Source organism: Palaemon carinicauda, chromosome 19 (genome assembly GCF_036898095.1).
Source record: "Palaemon carinicauda isolate YSFRI2023 chromosome 19, ASM3689809v2, whole genome shotgun sequence".
NCBI classification, from domain to species: domain Eukaryota; kingdom Metazoa; phylum Arthropoda; class Malacostraca; order Decapoda; family Palaemonidae; genus Palaemon; species Palaemon carinicauda.
In genome coordinates this window covers 51,881,284-51,903,969 of record NC_090743.1, presented here as the reverse complement: position 1 = coordinate 51,903,969, position 22,686 = coordinate 51,881,284, and the positions used below count along the sequence as shown (strand labels likewise).

The 22,686-nt window shown below is 44.4% G+C and overlaps 1 protein-coding gene across 10 annotated transcripts in view; it reads right to left on the bottom strand.

The window, feature by feature from the left end:
- Bap111 (Brahma associated protein 111kD) overlaps nucleotides 1-22,686 on the bottom strand; it is a 204,230-nt gene that overhangs the window by 140,903 nt on the left and 40,641 nt on the right. For 8 of the 10 annotated variants that reach the window (XM_068393572.1, XM_068393574.1, XM_068393576.1 and 5 more), the window contains exon 3: nucleotides 7,274-7,318. The exons of the other annotated variants lie outside the window; for them this stretch is intronic. In XM_068393572.1, coding sequence (XP_068249673.1) covers nucleotides 7,274-7,318 — 45 coding nt within the window. The remainder of the gene's footprint in view (nucleotides 1-7,273; nucleotides 7,319-22,686) is intronic. 10 annotated transcript variants of the gene reach the window in all.

Genomic DNA, 22,686 nt, shown 5'->3' with positions numbered 1-22,686 from the left:
GGAAGGGAGGGCCATTACTCAGAGGTAATTCTCGGTAAGTATGTTAGGAAAAATAAAAATTACTTAAAATTTTTCATTTGTTCCGACACGAATACTTTACCTCGAATTACCTCTTCGGAGACTTACACTTTAGGAGGCGGGAGAGCCATTCTGCCACTTGGTTAGGCACATGGTGCCTGGAGGGCTACGTAATGCGGGGGTACAGAGAGCGGATAGGGGGTAGCAGTGGAAAACTTACGCTTATAATTTAAGGCTTACCTCTTGACATTTTCTCTACTGAATCTTCTCCTGAAGAAGTAGGGATGAGTCTATTCACTTGTTGGGGACGTCTTCCAGCCTGCCACTACACAGCTTGGAGGGCGGCGATGACTGTCCCAATGGAGAATCCATCCAAAGACTTTCTTGAGTAGTCTTTGAGGTAGTGGGCCGTGAAGGTCGACTGGTGTGACCAAGTGCCGGCCTGCAGGATCTGGCCCACTGCCATATTTCTCTCAAAGGCCAAGGAAGTGCTCAGGCCTCTGATGTCATGGGGACGGGGAGTGCCTGGTACCGCCACCTTGTCTTCTTCATAAGCCCTAGTGATGACTTGTCTCAGCCAGAAGGAAATAGTGTTCTTGGACACTTGCTTCTTATTAACGCCTGAAGAGACGAAGAGGTTCTTGGCACCCGGACGGAGATGGGCCGTCCTTTCCAGGTATTTCCTGATCGTCCTGACCGGGCATAACTTCAGGTCGTCCGTATTACCTGTCTTGGGGATGGCCGGAACAGAGAAACCTTCAAACCTCGGGTCCCAGACTGCTGGGTTCTGAGTCTTTGCTACAAAGGAGGGTACGAACTTGAAAGATACCTCCTTCCACCCTTTGGAGTGTGCCACGTCGTAGGAGAGACCGTGGATCTCACCTACCCTCTTAGCCGAAGCTAAGGCTAGCAAGAAGACTGTCTTGAGGGTGAGATCTTTGTCCCCGATATCTCTGAGTGGTTCAAAGGGCGGACGACACAACATTTTCAGGACCTTGGCCAGGTCCCATCTAGGCACTCTCCTGGCTTGGGGAGGGCAGGATTGTTCGAAACTTCTAATCAGCATCCCTATGTGTCTTGAGGTCCCCAGGTCGATGCCTTTCAGGAGAAAGACTTGGCCTAAGGCTGCTCGTACTCCTTTAATAGCCGGGATTGACATTCCTATTTTATCCCTAAGGTACACTAGAAAATCAGCTATGTCAGGGACCGAGGCTTTGAGAGGTCTTATTTGTTTTGTCGCGCACCATTTCGTAAAGGCGGCCCACTTCGCCTGGTAGACTACGGTAGAGGATTTTCTTAGATATAGGGACATCCTCTTGGCTGTGGAGGAGGAGTACCCCTCCTTCCTCAGGAGTCGCTCGATAGTCTCCAGGCGTGAAGGCGAAGAGAGAGAGGGTTGTCGTGGAACCTGAGGAAGTGCGGTTGACTCAGTAGATCTGACCTGGGGGGCAGAGGCCATGGCGGATGGCTTGCCAGGTCTTTCAGATCCGCGAACCACTCTCTCTCCGGCCACCAGGGCGCTACCAAAGTCATCTTTAGGTTTTGGGAGGTTCTTACTCTGTTGAGCACTTGTCTTAGCAGCGTGAAGGGGGGAAAGCCATAAACGTCCAGGTTGTCCCACCTGTGCTGGAAGGCGTCTTCTAGGACTGCTCCTTCGTCTGGTACCGGGGAGCAATAAACCGGTAACTTGGCGTTGAGCTTTGTTGCGAATAGGTCTATCACCGGGGAGCCCCAGCGTTGAAGGATGAGTCTGGCCACCGCTGGTTGTAGGGACCATTCTGTCCCTACTATCTGACCTATCCTGCTGAGGCCGTCGGCTAGCACGTTCTTTTTCCCGGGGATGAACCTTGCTAGCAGTGTTACCTGGTGTTCGTCCGCCCAGTGCAAGATGTTTACGGTGAGGTCGCACAGTTCCTTCGACTTCATGCCCCCTTGTTTCTTGATGTAGGCTACCACCGTGGCGTTGTCGCACATTAGGGCCACGGTGTTTCCCTTCAACCGACTTGCAAAGTGCAGACATGCCTTTTGTACTGCTTTTAGCTCTAGGACGTTGATGTGGCGATGCTTTTCGGTCTCTGACCAGGTCCCGCTTGCTGTTTCCTCCCGCAGGTGGGCTCCCCACCCTAGGCTGGAGGCGTCCGTGAACAGGAGAAACTCGGGGGGACAGGACCCGAGGGGCATCCCCTTGAGGGAGTTCGACCGGCATCTCCACCACTTCAAGGCTGCTTTCGTGTCCGGGAGGACTGGGATCGATGTTTTCTGAGAGCCTGTCTGGGACCATAGAGCCTTGAGGTTCCATTGTACGGGTCTGAGCCGTAACTTCCCTTGGGGGACTAGCTTCTCTAATGAGACCAGATGGCCTATCAGCCTCTGCCAGTCTTTCGCTTTCCTGGGAAGCCCCGACAGGAACGGCTGAATGATCTTGACGAGGTTCTGTATCCTGTCTTCCGAGGGGAAGGCCTTCCCCTGCACGGTGTCCAACGTCATCCCCAAGTACCCCATTTTGTTGGATGGCGTTAGGTTCGATTTCTCCAGGTTGATAATGATTCCCAGACTCCTGCAGAAACGGAGGAGGTCCTTTCCTTGCTCTTCCAAGAGGGCCTTTGAACTGGAAAGGAGCAACCAGTCGTCCAGGTACCTGATGAGGCGGATACCTCGTTCGTGAGCCCATACTGAGACTGTCGCGAAGACCCTCGTGAACACCTGAGGGGCCGTCGACAGTCCGAAGCAGAGGGTCCGGAACTGCAGGATCTGGGAGCCCCATTTTACCCGGAGGAACTTCCGACTCGACGGGTGGACCGGAATTTGGAAGTACGCGTCCTTGAGGTCGATCGTCATCATAAAATCTTTCTCCCTCAAGGACATCAGGACGGATTTTGGGGTGTCCATCTTGAAGTCCGTCTTCTTGACGAACCTGTTGAGGGCCGACAGGTCTATCACCGGTCTCCACCCCCCCGTTGCTTTCTCCACCAGGAACAGGCGGCTGTAGAAGCCTGGCCCTGGGAGAAGGACTTCTTCCATGGCTCCCTTTTCCAACATGGAGGAAACTTCTTTTTGCAGGGTAGCCCTTTTCAACGGGTCCCTGGGAGCTAACCATTCTGTTTGGGTGGCTGGAATAAGAGGGGGTGAGTCCGCTATGAAGGGGATCCTGTAGCCTTCTTTCAGGACGGACACCGTACAAGCATCCGCCCCATACGTTTTCCATGCTTGCCAATAGGGTCTGAGGAATCCCCCAACCCGAGGCTTGGGCGGGAGTAGGGGGCCTCTCCCTCTACCTTCTCCTAGAGGGGCGGCCTGATCTGCCCCTCTTCGAGGCGGAGTAACCCGACCTGAAGGAGCTGGCAGAAGCTGTAGCTCCCCTGCGGGAGGGCTGAGGAGTTGATGTCCAGGAAGAGGCGGGGGCGTCCCTCCTCGAAGAGCTGGGGACAGCCTGAGGGGTCACGGCACTATCCGAGACTGACCTCCTATAAGGAGGCTTCCTGGAGGATGTTTGCTTAGGGACGTTGTTTTCTCTCCTCTTGGACACCTTCTCCATCAGCACTTCTAATTCCTTCAACGGAAACAGGGACTCGCCTCCTAGGGGTAGGGTGCGAATCACTCGCGCCTGTCTGTCTGGGATTTTCCTTGACACTTTGGAAAGCACTGTGTCCCTCTTCCGGAGGACCCAGTTGGCCGTCAAGGAGAGTGCCTGATACGCCATAAATTTGAGAGCTTTCCCCCCGGAGGTGATAAGGTCTGACAGGAGACCTTGTTGTTCCGGGTCGTCGGGGTCTGTGGAGGCCTGTACATTAACTAACGTGGAGGCCCACCAGTCCAGCCATGAAGAGACGTTAATCATGTCCCTCGACATCTCCTCCATCATGCCTGCTTCAGAGGCCGAGAAGGACACAGGGGCTGAGCTGGCCCTTTCGTCCGAGCCGCCTTGTCCTAGGATATCCACGGCTGAGTCCACTCTACAGGGGCCTGGGCGTCGCCCTTCCGGGATATAAACTTTGGCCTGTAGTTTAAGACCCTGGAGGAGTTTGGAGGAACTCTGGGACCTGGGGGCCTCCGCAGTGCTGGCCACCAAGTTGTCGATGTACTCCTGGCCGAGTACTAGGTCTGGGGCGAGAGGCAGGGGCAGAGAGGACTTCGGAAGGACGTCCCGGTGCGTGTATCTCAAGAGGCTCGACCTCCAGGTATTCACCTTCGTCGCCTCGGGTTCCGGAATCCCATGGGTCCTTCTGACGAGGCCTACAACCGGTCCTTCCCGCTCGACGTCCGACCCAGCTGGGCTGGTTCGGTCGGGCTGTCTTCTCGGAAGCGCGCTTCCTCCCGCCGGGCGGGGTGAACCGAAGGCCTCGAGGACTTGTGCCTGAGAGTGAGGTCCTTCTTGCGTGGCCGGTCGAGCGGTTCCAAGTTGTATGTAGGCAGTGACAACTTGGAGGCTCGATCACTGGACCGAGAGTCTGGAGAGCGGTGCTTCCTGGACTCTCCTGGGGGCACGTAGAACCATTCGCCGCCGCCGGGAGAGACCTCCCTCTTGTACTTACGGGAGTGAGAGCGTGGGCGCCTCCTACTGTGCCGCGACCTCGACCTGGAGCGGGAACGATCACTATCGGTCCGCGCTCTCTTACGGTGCCGTTTCTCCCTGCGTTCTCCCCCGGAGGATGAGTCTGCTTCCGAAGAGTCCGAGGGTGCCACGTTCCTCACGTAACAACTGCTAGAGTGATGCGCAGGGGAGGCCCTTCGCCGTCGACCGTCCGAGACAGGGTGCTGGAGAAAGTCCTCGGGAACTGCTGTGGATACCGAGGGTACCGAGTCCACTCTGTCCCTGCTAGAAGGCCATGGACCCAGGGATACGTCCATCCTTAGCGGTGACCTCCCTGGAGTCTTCGGTAACTTCCACCCGAAGGCGTCGCTACTCGGGCGACGAATTCTCGAGTGGTTCTCTTCTGGCGGGGGGGAACCCGACGCACCGGCCCACGAGGGCGGGGGGGAGACTGAGATCGCCACACTGCCCCATACCGGGTCTTCTGAGGAAGCGTGATCCCCTGCCACGTGGCCCGATTCGCCCGAAACACTCGCGGCCCTTCCGTTTACTCCCGAGGGGCCAGCCCTTGGTTCCTCCCTCACACTGGGTTCACTTGGGAGGACACTATGGCTAACAATCACACTGGGGGCTTGTTGGCCACTCCTCTGCGAAGGAGACGGAGAGGCCGAGGCTTCGTCGGACCGATCACTGACCGACTGTAAGGAGGACACGCCACTCACTTTCTTGGGGGAACGCTTAGACGACTTCTTTTTCTTTGTACCATACCGTACCCACTGAATGCCGTCCCAACTCACGCACTCGGAACATGTGTCCGAGGAGGAACAAACTTTACCCCTGCACGTGGAACAAAGGGAATGCGGGTCCACTTCTGGTTTAGAGAGGAAAGCCCCACACGACTTTCCTGCTCTAGGACCAGGACAACGACGCACGTTCTCCATCGTTCGCACACGAAGGTCAACACTAACGAGTTACAGAAACCCTGGATAACACAAGGGGAACGGACTGAGGACACTTTGCGAAAACGCACTATCGCAGAAAAAACACAAGTCCGTACACTGGGAACACGTGGACTCACAACGCGCCAAAGGATCGAGAGTTTAAGCGAGAGAGTGAGATGTTTCGTATCTCACGACCAAGGACTTAATGGGATCCTGACCCGGGAAAAGCAGTGACCTGCCCTAATCCGGGCCGCAGGAATTATCCTGGCGGCGGGGGTAGGAACTATCGGGAGCGAGATAGGGGGGGTAGCGCGGGAAATCTTGGTCGAGTTTGAGAGAGGGTCAAGGACCCTCCGAAGAGGTAATTCGAGGTAAAGTATTCGTGTCGGAACAATATCATTTTAACATCAATTATTCTGCCTTTATTGTCTATGCCTTGAAGCCCTTCCTTCTCTAATACTTGCCAACATCTCCATGAGCCAATCATGAGAGAAGAGTATTATGCTTGGTAAATGGACTAGACAGACGGCCTTTTGTATTTAGCAGGAAATATTACTTAACATTACCCCATATACTGACATCCTTACTTTGTTTACACACGTTTCAAGGTGGGTCAAAAAATCACCTACCATAAGATCATCCAGCATTTTTGCATTTCTGTACTTACAAGATTTTAACCTTTGTGTTTTTCATTTAATAGTTCTACCCCTGTACTACTGTATTATATATGAACACTAACATTCAGCCATTATTATTTTAAGATTTTTTAGAATACATGCTTTCAATTTTAGATACTCAACACCATTACAATCCTACTACAGAAATTGTATTTGAGGAACAGCCTTCCATCCTACACTCAACTTGATTTTCTTAAAACTAATTGATGGAACATAGTTTTCATAAAGAACTCAAAAGTATGGAGACATATCAATGTACCAAGTAATTGCAATAATTGTTTTTGGAGACTGAGGAGAGCATGTGAAAGGTGGGTTACATTGTTTTTCATTATCTTAAAGAAATCTCCAATGGGCTGCATTGGATTTAAGGATTTGGGGTAAAATAGATAAGTGTTGGGGCCTGTGAGGCCACTCAGCACCTCCATGGGATGGAAAACCTGATCCTTATCAAGAAAGGACCTGCAGAAATCAAGGCAATTAACCAGTATTGTACATTCAAATAAAGCACTCATAACATTGTGTAAAACCAACAAATGCAGAATACTGTACACTAAAAACTTACAAATCTGCAAAGAGCAATGGAAGAAAAACTAAACCCACCCCTAAAGAAATAAAACACACGACAATAGCTGTAAGCATGAAAAACTCAGTACAGTACAGAATATTCTTCCAATTGCCTGTAATCAGGACCCCATTACCATAGATTTATCTAATATGGTATAAAGTTCAAGAAAATATAAAAACAAAGATTTGCACTTTTAACATAACACTGAAAACTGCAAGATACGTTTCTGACTTTAAAATAAGTAAGATACATTTTCCTTTACAATGATATAAATTATATTTCTTTCAAACACTAGATATGTTTCATGTTTTTTTCACAACCATTTGGTAGTTACTACAATAAACCTATTACTGTTTTGCCTTCTTAATTTAAAAAATGGACCCTTAAAAGACGCACAAAGAAACCGAAATATTTAAAAAGCTGTGTACCTGAAAGATAAAACTCTTTATCAGCAGCATTTAGCCTATAGCACTACTACAACTTGCTCGTAGCAACTAGTGTACACTTAAGAAAAAAAAAACATCAGAGGATACCAACTCACCTTTTAAAATGTTGCTCATCATGGTGGACCCAGGCATGTAAACATCTACAGGAACAGACGAGCAAGCGGTCAATATAAATAAGCTCGCAACAAAAATAGTGAATTGGCAAGGGTGCATAGTTTTCACATAATGGTAGGCCTACAAGTTCAGCAAAATCAAGAAAAATAAATAAAACCTGCCATTATACGATAACACAGCTGAAATCAATGTAGCAAAGATAGTTAGTGGTTTTTCATAAACACATATGCTGTTCTTCATATACAGGATGTACTGTACATATATATACTGTATGTATTCTCTGACTTAAGCAAATAGAAGCTAAAAATTAACACCCATGCATGTTAACTTTTTTAATGCCTTTTTCTTTCTGAAATATTCATTGATATGCTTTTATCATGCACCTAAAACTGCTTTACCATCCATGCACATAAAAACCTGTAATATCTGAGTTAAATCTCTGATGATTAAATCAGTGAAGCTTACAGCATTTTACTTTTGTGTAAAGAAAGAAAAAGAGATTTAAGTTAAAAGATCATGCATGCTAGTCATGTACAAGTAAACCATTTTTGTTGTATTGACAAACTCCCATTGAAAGTATTTGCAACTACGTTTGATATTATATACATTTCAAACTTGCCAACAGAACTATAGATTTTCTACAAAATTTAACCTTAAAAACTATAGATTTTCCATAAAAGTTAACCTTTACTGAATTACGAACACAAACACCCAAACATGCTTTGAGATTCATCATTTACGTAAAGTTTGTCAAATCAGTATTTTCACTGATTGGACCTTGAAGTAGAAGATATAGATCAATGTGCTTTTTCAAAATTCTTATTCCCTTTTTCTTCCTATACCACTACATGAAAACTACAAATAAAGTACTGTAGCAGGGATATCTTTCCAGATTTCTTTCTACTGTATTCCCAATTCATTATCTCAAATTTGCAAGTAGGTATTGTATTCTAACAGAAACATTCATTTATATTCCTTCAAACTCTTCCACTATTAAATCCCTTAAATTCAGCAGCACTGTGTAAAAAGTTAAATGTCATTGTATTAAGTTGTTGGTCGGTCAACCACGTGTGAATTACAGTACAGGTTTATAGAAATGGCTTAAATAATAAATGTCAGAATTATACATAAAAATACATAGTTTCTCAGGAATTTTCCTTATAGAATAGTTAAGTCTATTGATATAAAAAGTACTTTTCAGAATCTTGGTTTATAAAAGATTAAATGAGGGACATTACAGTAAAAAAAAAAAAAAAAAAAAACACCGATAAACTATGACCAATCACGTTTCCAAGGGATAAATTTATTGCTTGAAATTAAAGCTTCACTCCTGCAATATGGATGTAGCTTTATGTCAGGCCTTGTAATCCCACCAAGAACATGCACCCTGTGGAAGTACATTTTAAGTAATAAGAAAGCTGAGAAGTGCTCAAGTGGAAGTCAATATACAATTAATGAATTGTTTGACAGATTTTGTTTGTCAACTGCATGTTGCTTGTGACTTCAACCCTTTTAATATCATCCTCAGTCTGGCAAAGTAAAATGAGCTGTGTACATGTAATCTCTAGGGCACTTATTTACATGTGCAAATACGGTATTTAAAATTTTAACACAGCATTGCTTGAAGCAAGATCTAATTTGTTTAGCTGTGATCAATAGATCATGAAGTTTTTTTATGAATTTTATGGGACATTAGCAATGGGGCATTCAGGTGCACATTGCAACTGCATTGCATGAATCTGTGAACATTAACTCATGGCAATTCAGTTCCCTATCATGGTTGCCATAATGTACATGAGGCACAAAAAAAGCTTTGAACATTTTATCTGAACGTGTTATGTTACTATTACATAAACCAGCAAAAGCTGTGAATAATTCACTCAAGGTTCCCGTGCAACTGCAAAAGCACAAAAAGGTGTGAATATTATAGGATGAAAAAGCTTGGAAGAACATTGGTAGAAAGAAATTTAATAAAAAAGGACTAATGATTACTGTATAGTCCATACATTATACTGTACAAGGAACCAGCAAATATTACAGGTGTTCTGAAAGCACCGATTGATATGCAGTAAATTACAATCCAAATATACGGCAGAAGTGGACCAATGAAGTTTCAAAGCAACACAAAGGTTATAAGTACCACATACTTTACTCATTACATACGTTTATGTCATGCATTATACTCTTTTAACGAGTTACAATTGCACTATTTGATTTATATCATCAAATTAGTGTTTATTACTATGACATACTGACATCTGTTAACTTTCTACAGTGACAAAGTATATTACTATACAGTAACATTATCAATATTTCTTCATCACTAAAACACCTGAACTTTCTAACCTACTTTACTAATCAACATAATCATTACCGTAGTTCTTTTTAGACTTCCTTTCCATTATTAGGGAATATACTTTCAGCAAAGCTGGAAGACTAGCCATAACACTTTTAGCGAGGTATTTCTCACTGCTAGTTAGTGGGGGTTAGGGGTAGTAGTGGCTACCCCACTCACACACACACCTGTCTTGTCTCGTCACTTTTGATTGCAGGCAGGACTTGCAGGTGGACAGGTAACGGTAGGCCAAATTTGTATCGTTAACAAAAATACAAGTTACTGTATTCTAAATTTGTCATTTGTTACGTCACTAAATACAAACACCCTTTCGCTCTTTATTAGGGAAGACTCACCACTAAGGTGGGTGGAAGTCCTAACCAACTGGTTGCGTTTTGATAAGGGTTTTCTCCCCGTGCTATGCAATCATCAAGAGGAAAACCCTGACACTTCGCTAAAACTTCATACTATGGCACACTTTAGTAGCTTGAGCAATCCGTGTGATTGTGTGATACTAACAATGAGACTCATCTAAGTAAGAATTCTCAGAAGTCATACGATTCTTTACACCCACCATAAACGTTACCCAATCCCACCTTGTCAAGGGGGTATGGCGATGTAACAAATATATGTGCATTTATCAGGTTGCACAAGGGAAGTGGTTATACATTCAGACAACAGAGGCCAGATTACAGGGTACCATTGGTGCTGTGCCTCGAGAGAGAAGATGATGAAAGATAAATGTCAGTCACTCTTTATCATTCATCCCAGACTTAATCCCTGGTACCCACTCAAAGAACCTGAGTCAGAGTAGTTTCTTTGAAGGTTAGGAGTGTTTTTATGCCCCCAACATCGTGACCTCTTGGTTTACACAGTTGCGGAGGAGAGTCATGAATCCATGCCGCGAACGAAGTCTTTGTGACTCTCTTTTTAACTTTCACCATGCTGACAACCTCCTTCCCCTCAGGGGGCTAGCAGTTGATCTGGATCACTGGCTATCACAAAGCCTCTCAATCCTGGAGACACACTCAGGAACAAAGTTGAGCATTACCTGTCCTTAACCCTAGAATGGGAGACGTCGTAGGGCGTTGTCGTTCATTAATTCTTCTGGCTGAGGCCAAGGCGAGCAGGAAGGTTGTCTCAAATGCCAGGTGAAGAACTGATGTCTGACACAGCGGCACCAAGGGAGTTCCTTTCCGAGATTGCAGTAAACTAACCGTGTTCCATATAAGCGTTCTAACCTCCAGCTGAGGACGGGTATGTTCGAGATTCTGTATGAAGATATACAAATCCAACAGAGGGAAATCTCTTTTACGTCAAAGGCTAGGCTCAAAGCTGAGTGGTAGCCTTAAACCATCGAGTCCAAGAGGAGTCTCCTCCCTGAAGAGTCAAAGGGACTCGGCTATCACTGGAGTAGAGGCATCGAGAGGAGCAATACCCTTCCACTACCTCCACCACAGAAGACTGCCAGCTTTGCCTGGTAGACTTCGGTTGATGATTCCCGGGGGTAACCGGCCATTTCTCTGCAACAAGTTGCGAAAAGCCTCTCTCTGCGAGATGTTAATAACCTCACAGTATGAAGTTGTAATGAAATCTACGACCCAAAGAAAACTTCCCGTGTGGTTGTCTTTGAAGATCTTGACATGGAGAGGGATCCCTCAGGACCTCTGAGAACAGATGTAGAAGGTTCGGAAACCATTCTACCTAGTGCCAACTTGGAGCTAGGAGAGTCATTGACTGGCCTGGATGGCCTTCTTTAATGAGTGATCTTCTCATTAGGTCAGCAGTACATCAGAAGCTTGTCGATCAGAGACATGGCAGATAGGTCTACTGTTGGTGAAACCTACAAGGTCGGGACTCTGCTGGGTACTTGAAGATCCGCGGACCACTCAGAGCCAACTATCTGAGTCAATACTCAGACTGTCTGCCTGAACATCTCCCTTGTCTGAGATACGCAAGGTTGAAAGGGCACAGAGTAGTCTCGTCCACCTAAGCATTTCCGCAGCTAGTTGGCATAGGTGCTGTGAAGAGGAACTTACCTGAGTGTAAGTCATTCCCATGGTATTGTCGCTCATCAACACCATGGAGTGTCCTGAAGAGTACTGTTGGAACTGCTGGAGGGCCAGAAAACTGCCCTAATTCACAGAGGTTCATGTGGCAATAATGTTACCAGAGTCCGGAGGCCAAGTAATGCCACATGTGGGATACCCCTTTTCTTCATGAGTCTTATAAGAGCATCAATTATAAAGGGGGAGTTGTAAAATTTAATACCTCCTCCAAGGAGAATGGGATCTAAAACAACCCTGTTGGTCACCCAGCACTCCCAGGAGAACAGGTATTTTATCACACAGAGTAACTTATCAGACAGAGTAACCAATGACATGGTAATAACTCTAGTTGAAAGAAGGGGCTTAACACCACCTTAATTCTTTCTAATGTGCACCCAGAAGGAAAGGCTTTACTTGTCTGATGTCTAGCAGCATTCCTAGGAATACTAGTCTTGTGTTGACTGTAGGGATGACTTCTCAAGATTTTATTCTAATCTTCAGATTGCAGCAAACCTCAACAAGCCTGACTTGGTGTTGAAGGGATGACCTCGAGTCTGTTAGAATTAGCTAGTCGTCCAAGTCTCTTAACAGACGAATGCCAATCCCATGAATCCCGGTTGACACTAGGGAGATAAGCTCCCTGTGAAGAAACGGAGGTGCAACTATGTTGAAAGACCGCACCTCAAACGGGTATTACTGGTCGTATGGGATGATTCTCATTTCCTTCCCTAAAGACGGAGGAAATGGAATCTGGAAGTAAGCCTCCGAATTCCAAAGTACTCATAAAGTCCTCGGGTCTGACTGCTCATCTGATCCTGTCTGTCGTCTCAATCCTGAATGAGGTTTGTTGAACAAACTTTTTCTGGAAGGAGAGGTCGAATTCTGGAGTCCACCTTCCAAGAGCCTTTCTACTAGAAAAAGTAGACTGTAGAAGCTTGGAGACCATGGAGACTCTAATGCCAGATATATTCCTCTTCTTGGAGAGCCAGAGGTCGCAAGGTGGCATTCCATCTACCGTGAACCTGTGATGAAATAACGTAATCAAGCACTGATGATGTGCATGTCTTTCTAGCCAAAATGTGGATATTCTGCCCCAGGAGTCAACTTGGTCACTCAGTGGGGTTTGCAAAAGACTTGTTCGTGTTAGCCCTTGCAGGAAAGAGCTCTTCACTCAACTTGGATTACCTGTTCACAAGCTGGAGTTACGTGAAGGTCAATCCTGTGCCATCCAGCATTAGGATTCACTACAGGGACCGAAGGAATCAAGATGGTTGGACGAGTCATGGTTGAAGAAGAGATAAGTACCCCAAACTTGTGGGAGGTATCGCAGCTGACCACAGTTTACACGCTACCTCGTCGTCCCTTCTGACGAACCGCATTCCGAGGGGCTAGAAAAAGGCATGGATGATACTAAGACCATCCTCGATGCCCTGCTAGGAGGAAATCACTTAGGAGTAAACCTAATTCGCAGACAAGAAAAGTGTTATCGTTGTAGAAAAATGGATTATGGTTCGTACTTCACATTCCCTTCGCTAGCTGATCTAACTCAGGTTGAGGAAGAGTGTCACTGTCAGAGCGCTGATGAACAAGACCAAGGTCAAGCTCTGGGTTGGCCGGATTTAGCCTTTACGGTGTGGTACCCCAAGGATAAAGGATCGATGTTCTTCTTACACAAGTCCCAAGGGAGCCTGAGCAAATGGACACAGAGTGACAAGGTGTACGAGGAGAGAGCTTTCTTTCTTCTATGTTTGCTATAGTTCGTAAATGTAAGCATGAGCTGATTCAATCCCCTAAAAAAAAAGTGGGAATGAAAAGAAGAACCCTGAAGGGTTATGTCTTACGAGACTATTGTTCTAAGCAGGCACGACAGCTATGAGGAGCTCACAAGTTATCGGAACCCAAAACCATGTAAGTGATCCGATGAATTCTCTAACTCGTGGAGAGGAGAAGTTGGAGATAATCATCCAGAAGGATTATGTTTCTACAGTCTCGTACTGAATCACAGAGGGAGGTGGCAAACACAAGTGATCGGAAGAACTCTATTTGCGGCAATCGCTGTGTAGTACTATGATCTACCTTCCTGATGAGGTCCTGTGGCGTATGGGCAAAAGCGCATGCACGACTAATGTGGATCTTGTCATCCATTTATATGAAGATGTCGACTTGTAAGGTAACCCTATACCAAAACAGGAAAACAAAAAAAATGTTAAGAGACAGGAAGCAGAGAAAGCAACTGATTGCTAACGCCAACGGCATGTCAGCCCACCAGTAGTAATAGTGGTCTGACAAACGTTTGTGAGCGAGTAACGTTCGCGAGCACTGACGAGAACTGGTAGGCCGATAAAAAAGCTTGCACATCCACATGCATGAGCCCTTATCTTTCATGAAAAGTTCTAATAAGATGTATTGCATCAAAAATCTGTTCCCACCATACTTTAGTGATAAGTTCCAAGTGGCAAGGGATGTATTAAGCACCAAGGATGACAACGTGCGCTGTACTACTCCTACCATTGGCGAGTAGTTGGTTAAGTTCCAAGAAAAATGTGCACTGAACTCTCTCAACTGTGTCGTGGTAAGCGCTACGTGCTGGATTGCGGTTGTCTGGGCGACGTCGAACGATGTTTGGACAATTGCTCTAGATCGCTTCGGTAGTCTCTACTGTCGGCGCTGCAAGGTTGTCAGCAAGATTTCTCTGATCACGAGAAGATCGAACACGTGAAGTTGGCAATACTGCGTTGATTGTCAAGACTCCCTAGGGAGTGTGATGAGTGCTCCTGTGATAATCTGAAGCAGGAACTGGGCGAGGTGAGGAGACAGTATGAAACAAGTCAGCTGGGCGAGATGATTCCGCTGGATGAGATGAATCTGCTGGACGAGACGAGACAGCTGGGCAACTGGAAGGGTGAGTGGAGGCGGACGGTCACTAGATGCATCAAACTCGCCGACTAGGTATCGCAGCTGAACCTAGCCTATGGACAACCTCATCCTCACGCTCTGATGAGCCACACTCAGAGTGATTAAAAGAAGGCATGAACAAGTTTAATAACCTACTCATAGTCCCGTGTGGCAGAAACCACTACAAGGAAGACTGAACTCACGAAAGGGAAAGGTGTCCAATGCGAGTGGCAGGAACAAGCTTCGGACTTTTCCCTCGCTTACCCGGCTGAGTAAGCTCAGAACGAGGGAGAGTGCCGCCATCAGCACAATGACCAGAAACTGCTGCAAGCATAGGCGATGAAAGTGGTGATGGAGCAGGAGCCGCAACTTACACAGGAACAGACACTAGACACTCCTCTGGAGTCTCTGAGAGAAGCAGGAACATGCTTCAGAATTTGCACTTCTTCCATCGCCTGCCAACGTAGAACATGGGAGTGTTTCGTCACCAGCACTGAAGAAAACCACTCAGGAGAAAACCTAACCCACGAGCTGGAAAGGTGTACCCTCAAAAGTGTAGAAACAAGCTTTAGATTTTGCATTTCCCCTGCTGGCTGCCATCGCAGAACAAGGGAGTGTCATTGTCAGCACTGAAGAGACCCATCAGGAGAGAACCTAATCTGCAAACGGTGTTCCCTGAGAGGAGATGGAGTATGCCTCAGACTTTGCACTCTCTCCACCAGCTGCTATTGCAGAATGAGGGAGTGAGTAGTCATCAGCAAAGAGGAGCAAGACTGGAATCGAGCTCTATGTCGGCTGCAAGCAGCCTTCTCAATGACTGTGAAGGTGCATTAACACGTAGAATGACTCCCATGCAGAGGACAGGGCCGCTTCTCTAGGGGAAGCAGGGAAGTCTTCCAGCCTAAGGGTTGCCCGGCGTCAAACGGCAGAGGACGTAAGAAAAGGTGTCTCTGTCCTCAAGGAAAACCCCACTCTACACTGTCTCCTAAACTGAAACACTCACACCTGTAAAAATAAACAAAAACTAAAAGAACTTATTAGTCAAAGGCTAGTCAAAAAAGGTTGGGCGGTAGAGAGAGAAACCATCCACTCTCCACAGAGCCAAAAGCCAAAGTGACGAGACAGGCATGTGTTTGTGTGTGTGCGTGTGAGCGGGGCAGCGGGTACTACGCCCTACCCAACACTAACTAGTGGTGGGTAGTTATAACTCACTATAAGTCTTATGGCTAGTCTTCCAGCTTTGCCAAAAGTATATTAACTAATAAATCGCAAAATGGTTTATATTTTGATATGGAACAAATGGGAGTAAGGTGATTTGTTTCCATTTATTGCCACCTGTATGACCATGAGTCATCTCTGCCATTTTGATTGGGAAGTGCGGCTTGATCTATAATCCTAACACATTTTACCATGAAGATATACTAGAATGTTTCCATTGAAAAAAGGACACAAAATAATTGGGCATATCGAAAGAAAAATAAGAATGCAATGGACAAAATATCCCTTTCTGAGATAGAGGTTATCCAAGAAGTTTCAACATCAAGTCAAATATAGTAAACACCTTTGTCCAAGGCTACATGTGTAACTAACCCTTTCTATGGCTAAGTCCAAGACTCCCTGTAAAAATAGTTGTAAATATAAATTTTCTCCGAATTAGCCATTCTGCTGCAGCAAACCTTCAGCAGCTTTTAACAACGAACTTGAAATACTGTAGTCTGACCATAAAATTAACAAAGGCTTATTTCTACGCAGACATAAAATTCAGTCACTTAAATGGGTTACTCCTAGTTTCACTTTCTACGACTAGATAACCAAAAGAAAAAGGGTTTGATTGCGTCATAATATACCAGCGCAGTGCACCATCGCATGACACACTTCACTACCATTCTTACCATGCATACCCTTATAGTGTTTAGTGCTTGCAACTTGTGTTTCTTCATTATTCTCTATCACTTGAGTTACATTCATTATCTGTTAGTTACAAGTTATTGCAATTATGGCTAGTAAGCCTAATATCATGCGTTCATGCCCGGGCCATGATGGGCGACCCTGTGGTACCTTCATGAGACAGGTAGATGTTTATCCGGACCCTGTTTGCCCTGTTCAATGGAATCACCAGGTGAGTACTGTGCGAAGTGACTGTCCTTCTAGTGGGAAATATCGTTTTTGTCGCAAGAAATGAACTAAGCGAGATCGTTCTCTTTCTTCGTCTACTTCCAGCAATAGTAAGAAACGAAATTTCCTTTATGCGACGAAAGTTATCCCCGAACCTGGTCCTTCATGTCAGGAACCCATTAAGGATCCTGCCACGGATGACGACGGCCATAATTTTGTTAAAAGTTTTATCACTCAACATTGATAATGTGCAGTATGAGCTTGAGCCGATACTTATAGTGGATCCTTTGGCTATGGCTGCTGTGCTCCCTGAGCCAGATCCGATCTCAATACTATCAGTCCTTGATTCTCCTTATCTCCTACGAGTGTTTTGAGTGGTGAACCATATATGGCTGATTATCCAGAGAAGATCTTTCCTCTCTTAGAAGTATCTCAAATCCAAGCATTGGAAGTCTCTCTGTGTTCCCGCTCGCAGAACCCTAGAGTTGAATGTGCCATTTCCCATTGTACAGAGGGATCCTTGTTGAAAGCCTGTTATTACCCGTCTCCAGCTCATTCCCACATGCCAGGCTTGCCTCATACACCCAGGGGGCCTCAACATATATCTCCTCTAAGAGTTCCCAAGACTCCATCTAGGAATCTATATCCCTTTATTACGAGGGTGGTTAGACCGCTTTGACTGTGCCTAAACCCCAAGTTTTGGCAATGGCAAGCTGCTCTTAACAATTTTCTTCTTCTTCTAAGCCTACTAGTGCTAAGAAGTCAAATGTAACAAAACCCTCATTAATTCTCCGAGTATTGTTTATTCACGGTTCAGCTTAACAAGTCTGTATGCGCCGCTGTTCCTACGCGTGATGACGTTGCCCCATACACCCCTATTCCTACGTGTGACGAAATTCATCCACGAGTTGGTCAGGCCAACAAGTCCACACAAGTTGATATGCCTACTCGTGATGACGTCACTCCACATGCCACCATTTTGACGCATGAAGATTTCTTCTACAAAGCAGCCGTGTTAACGCAATCCATAGTACCACTTCTCAAGCCTATTTACAAACGGTAAACCCTAGGGAACGTGCTACATCGTTACCTCATTATTTTAAAGTTCCCCTGGAATTGTATAAGCATCAGGCTAGAACTCACTATCCTACAGCCACTAGTTATGGAAGTAACAAACCTATTGCTTTACCTTAACTACTGCACAATAGTTCTTTACCTAATGTTCGTGATGTTTCAAATATTAAGCGTTCTTCGAAGTAGCGACAATATTATCTTTCAGCCAAATGTTATTTTCAGGTACTGAGAGTGGAAAGGTTGCCAGAAGATTTTCCCCTTCTCCTTTCGTACCCCGGGTTCAAAAAAGGAATTCAATACTTCTGCCTCGCACTCTGCTGGTGAAGGTGAACACTCTTATAACGGGAGTGAGCTAGACCCCTCCCTTTCTTTCTCCGCCTCTTATTCCCGCCACAAGAGAAAGGAAGGACGTCCGAGAAAAAGTTAAGAATCATCCTATAACTGCCAAAGTTGAACAACCAGTTATCCCAAAAGAGGAACCACCACTTGACCATGATATCACCAACAGAAACAGCAATAGTGTAAGCAACAGAAATACTGTATCATAAGAGTAGCCACATAGAATGTTAGGACCTTAGCAAAGAATGGAAAATTTGAAGAAGTAGAAATGGAAATGCAAAGAATGAACCTAGATATTCTAGGTTTAAGTGAATTAAAAGGGACAGGAACTAGCAAAACTGATAGTGAAAGAATCACTTTCTTTTATTCTGGAGGTGATAAACGAGAAAGGGGAGTTGGCATAATGGTCAATAAAACTATCAAAATGTATACTGGGGTACTGGGCAAACAATGCAAATCTAATGAAATTGTAATGGTAATGGGAGACTAATGCAATTCTAGGAAAGGGACATTTTGAAGATATAGCTGGACCATACAGCCTGAGAGAAAGGAACTTCAGAGGTAAAAGATTTATATCATGTGATACAAAAGGACTGTTTTCAACTAATACATTGTTCGAAAAACCTTCAAGATTACTATGGACATGGAAAGGTCCAGGAGACAGATGTAGAAATCAAATTGATTACATTACAATTAACAAAAAATTCAGAAATGCTGTACTGGACACAAGAACATACCCAGCAGCAGACTGCTACAGGAACCATATGTCGGTGGTAATAACACTATGAGTAAAACTAAAGAAATTAATGAGAACAACAACAGAAAAAAAAGGTAGCTAAAATGGCTAGTAAGAGACCAAGAACTATAAGAGTTATATACAATTGAAGTGTCAAACAGGTATGAGGTACTGAATAGAGAAGCACCACTGGCGGAGGAGGAAGAGCTGGAGAATCCTACAAACCGCCCTAAAACAACCAACTAAAGATCTAGTACCGAAGCAGGAAAGACGAAGACGTCAGATTTGGATGACTGAAGATATACAGTACTTGATAAAATGGAAGAAAGAAAGAATAAAGAAAGAAATCCTCAAAGATATGAGCAACTAGACTTACAGATTAGACAGGAATGTAACACATCAAAGGAAAACTGGATTAATGTGTAAAGTACAGAAATTAGAAAGAAATCTTATATAAAGTATGCACAAGGAAATAAGAAGTGATTGGAAGAAAAAGAGACAAGAGGAAATGTGATTAAGAATAAAGAGGGGGTATTGATGATGGAGATAGATGATGTTCTCAAACGTTGGGAAGAATATGCGAAGGATGTTTTTGAGGATAATAGAGGCGATGGTCCAGAATTACTAGAAAAGGAAATAGGTGTAATTAAAAATTTTAAATAAAGACACCCTAGCCATGATGGAGTAACAATAGAAATGCTACTGGCAAGTGGGAAGTTTGTACTAGGAAAAATTGTAGAATTGGCAACTAAAATATATAACACAGGATACATTCTAAAAGAATGTACAGATCCCTCTTCATTGCTATCCCCAAGAAACCCTAAGCCATAGAGTGCAGTTAACACAAAACCATCAGCTTAATGAGCATAATAACAAAAAATATATTAATAGTAGTAATAAATGGAATAAGTAAAATATAACATCAAGTCATAGAAAAACAGTATGGATTTGATAAAGTTACACTCCCAACTTATAGAAATTTTAAAGAGCTTAAATATTGACGGCAAGGACATTTGGCTAACTAAAAACCTTTACTGGAGTCAGGAACCTACAGTACAGTTAACATCGAGAATAATTTAACACCATGGATAGACATAAAACAAGGAATAAGACAAGGATGTGTAATGTCAAGAGACCTCTTCTCTATACTGTATATGGAGAAATCATAATGAGAAGTAAATCAAGAATGGAAGGAATAGGAGTTGGAGGCAAAATTATAAATATTAGATTTGCACATGACACGGAGATAATAGCCAATTCAAAAGACACTGCAAACACTATTTGACACTATAAAAAGCGAGAGTGAGAACACGGGCCTAAAAATCAACATGAAAACAGAAATGGTAGTAACATGGAAAAAAAAAAAAAAGAAAAAAAAAAAAAAAAAAAAAAAAAAGTGGTAGTAGCATAAAATAACCCGGAACCTACAAATCGCATCATCATAATGGGCGGAAAAACAATAAAACAAAAAAGATGCCTTTGTATATCTAGGCAGTATGACAATATGATGGAAGATGTAATAAAGAAATATAAAAAAGAATACTAATAGCCAAAAATGCCTTTAACAATCTGAAAACCCTATTGATAACCAGGATAGGGATTCAGACAAAGGTTATTATTATTATTACTACCCATGCTCCAACCCAAGGGCTCCAACAGGGAAAAATAGCCCAGGAAGAATAGGAAATAAATAAACTATGTTAATTAATAAGAAATTAAAATAAAATATTTTAAGAACAGCAACAACATTTAAACGCATCTTTCATATGCAAACTATAAAGAGAGACTTATGTCAGTCTGTTTAACATAAAAACATTTGCTGCAAGTTTGAACTTTTGTAGTTCCACCGACTCAACTTCGACTTCCCAATTAGGGAGATTCCATAGGTTTTAAGAGCGCTGAAAACCTATGTATGGTCCACATCTATTTATGGCTCAGAGACGTAGGCATTAAACAAGAGCTTGATAAATAAAATAAATGCAGCTGAATTATGGCTCTACAGAAGAATGTTGAAGATTCCATGGATTGAGAGAGCAACATCATATTACTACTATTATTATTACTAGCCAAGCTACAACAAATGAGGAGGCATTGAGAAGTGTATCAAGAGAGATTACTTTTAACAGTGAAGAGGAGGAGGCAGATGGAATTTTTGGGACATGTGATAGGAAGAGAAACAATCAAACTTTTGTGCCTTACAGGAAAGATAAAGGGAAGAGCAAGAGGCCGGCAAAGGAAATAGTTTTTGGACAGCTTACTTGAAAATGTAAAGAATGTAACAGCTGGACAGATAATACAGTTGGAGGCAATTGACAGCCTACGTCAAAGAGATGACACCTAGATAGATAGATAGATAGATAGATAGATAGATAGATATATAGAATGACTCTCTGGAGAACCTCGTGCATATGCGAACACCAGCTCAGCTGATGTAGCCCCCTCGAGGTCCTGATGTCTGGTTCAGAAGCATCGCAATTTATTAATATCATGAGTCTCATCCGTTGTTTGGATGGACTAGATGAACCTCCTCAAGTGGTGTGCTATTGATTCTATATTCCTACAATACCAAAGTACTCAGCACAGGTTTAATGTTGAGCTCTCTAACCTAACTAAAGACACAATAGATTTTCTTAATATACATGTCTCAGCGCCTGAAAATTCTCTCCAGGCCAACAGTTCCTCAAAGTCACAGCTCTTGGCCCTTTCTTGCCAGAGAAGATTATTTGTCCACTCTGGCACTTTTCAAAGCCCCATCCCCACTTTCATCCAGCTTACCACAAGTGGGGGGGGGGACTTCAAAGTTATTGACTCGGGTAGCAATCCCTTTCACAGACTCCAACCACCATTCTCAAGTCCACCTAGAATAACACTTTCCTCCAGACTCCTACTTTCAGGTACCCATTCATCCCGCCACAAGAAGTACCTAAGGATTCCCTTTTGGCCTATCAACAGGCCCTCAGGGTTTTAACATAATTTCTGCCCTTGTCTCAGCCTGGAATCATGCCAGTCCCGAGCTCTACTGATAAGGCACAGAGATCTATTTGACTTTTGCATGGAGTTAGGGATCCAACTGAACCTAGAGAAGTCAAGCCTTGTCTCTCAACAATCCATAAGGTACCTAGGCATGGACATAGACTCGGTCCTAGCCAGAGTTTTTCCATCTGCCGACAAGATCCTGAGACTCAGGAAAATAGCAAAAACCTTTCTGAAAGGAAAATTGCTTCCTACACGTTCTCGACAGAAACTTCTAGGTTATCTCTCCTTTTTGGAGAAACTTGTCCCATTCGGGAGAATGCATTTTCAATTGGTGCAGTGGGCTCTGATGAGCCACTGGTTGCAGACATCAGACCACTCTGCAACCCTGCTGTCAGTCCCCCAGGAGATTGTGATAAATCTCCATTGGTTATTGAGAGAGGAGAACCTGTTAGCGGGGAACCATCTTCAGGTTTCTTCCCCATAATTCCTTCTGGTCCCGGATGATTCTCGCCAAGGGTGGGGCACTCACCTAGGAAGGGAACAAATCTTGGTCCTATGGTCAGAAAAGTACAAGACCTTTCGCATCAATTTCCTGGTAATAAAGCAGCGCAAAAAGCGTTATTCCACTTTTCCGAGACTCTAAAAAGTCACTTCATAGTGCAGATGAGCAACAACTCAACGGTAGTGACTTATCTCCAAACAAAGAGGTGCAGCCTCTCTCCTACTCTGCCAACTGGCAGTAGAGATACACAGTTGAGCACAGATCAGAGCAATCTCTCTCTCGGAGAGGTTTATCCCCAGAAAGAGGAACGTCATTGCTGACCATCTGAGTCGATCAGGGATGACAGTTAGTTCCAAATGATCTTTGCTTTCTCT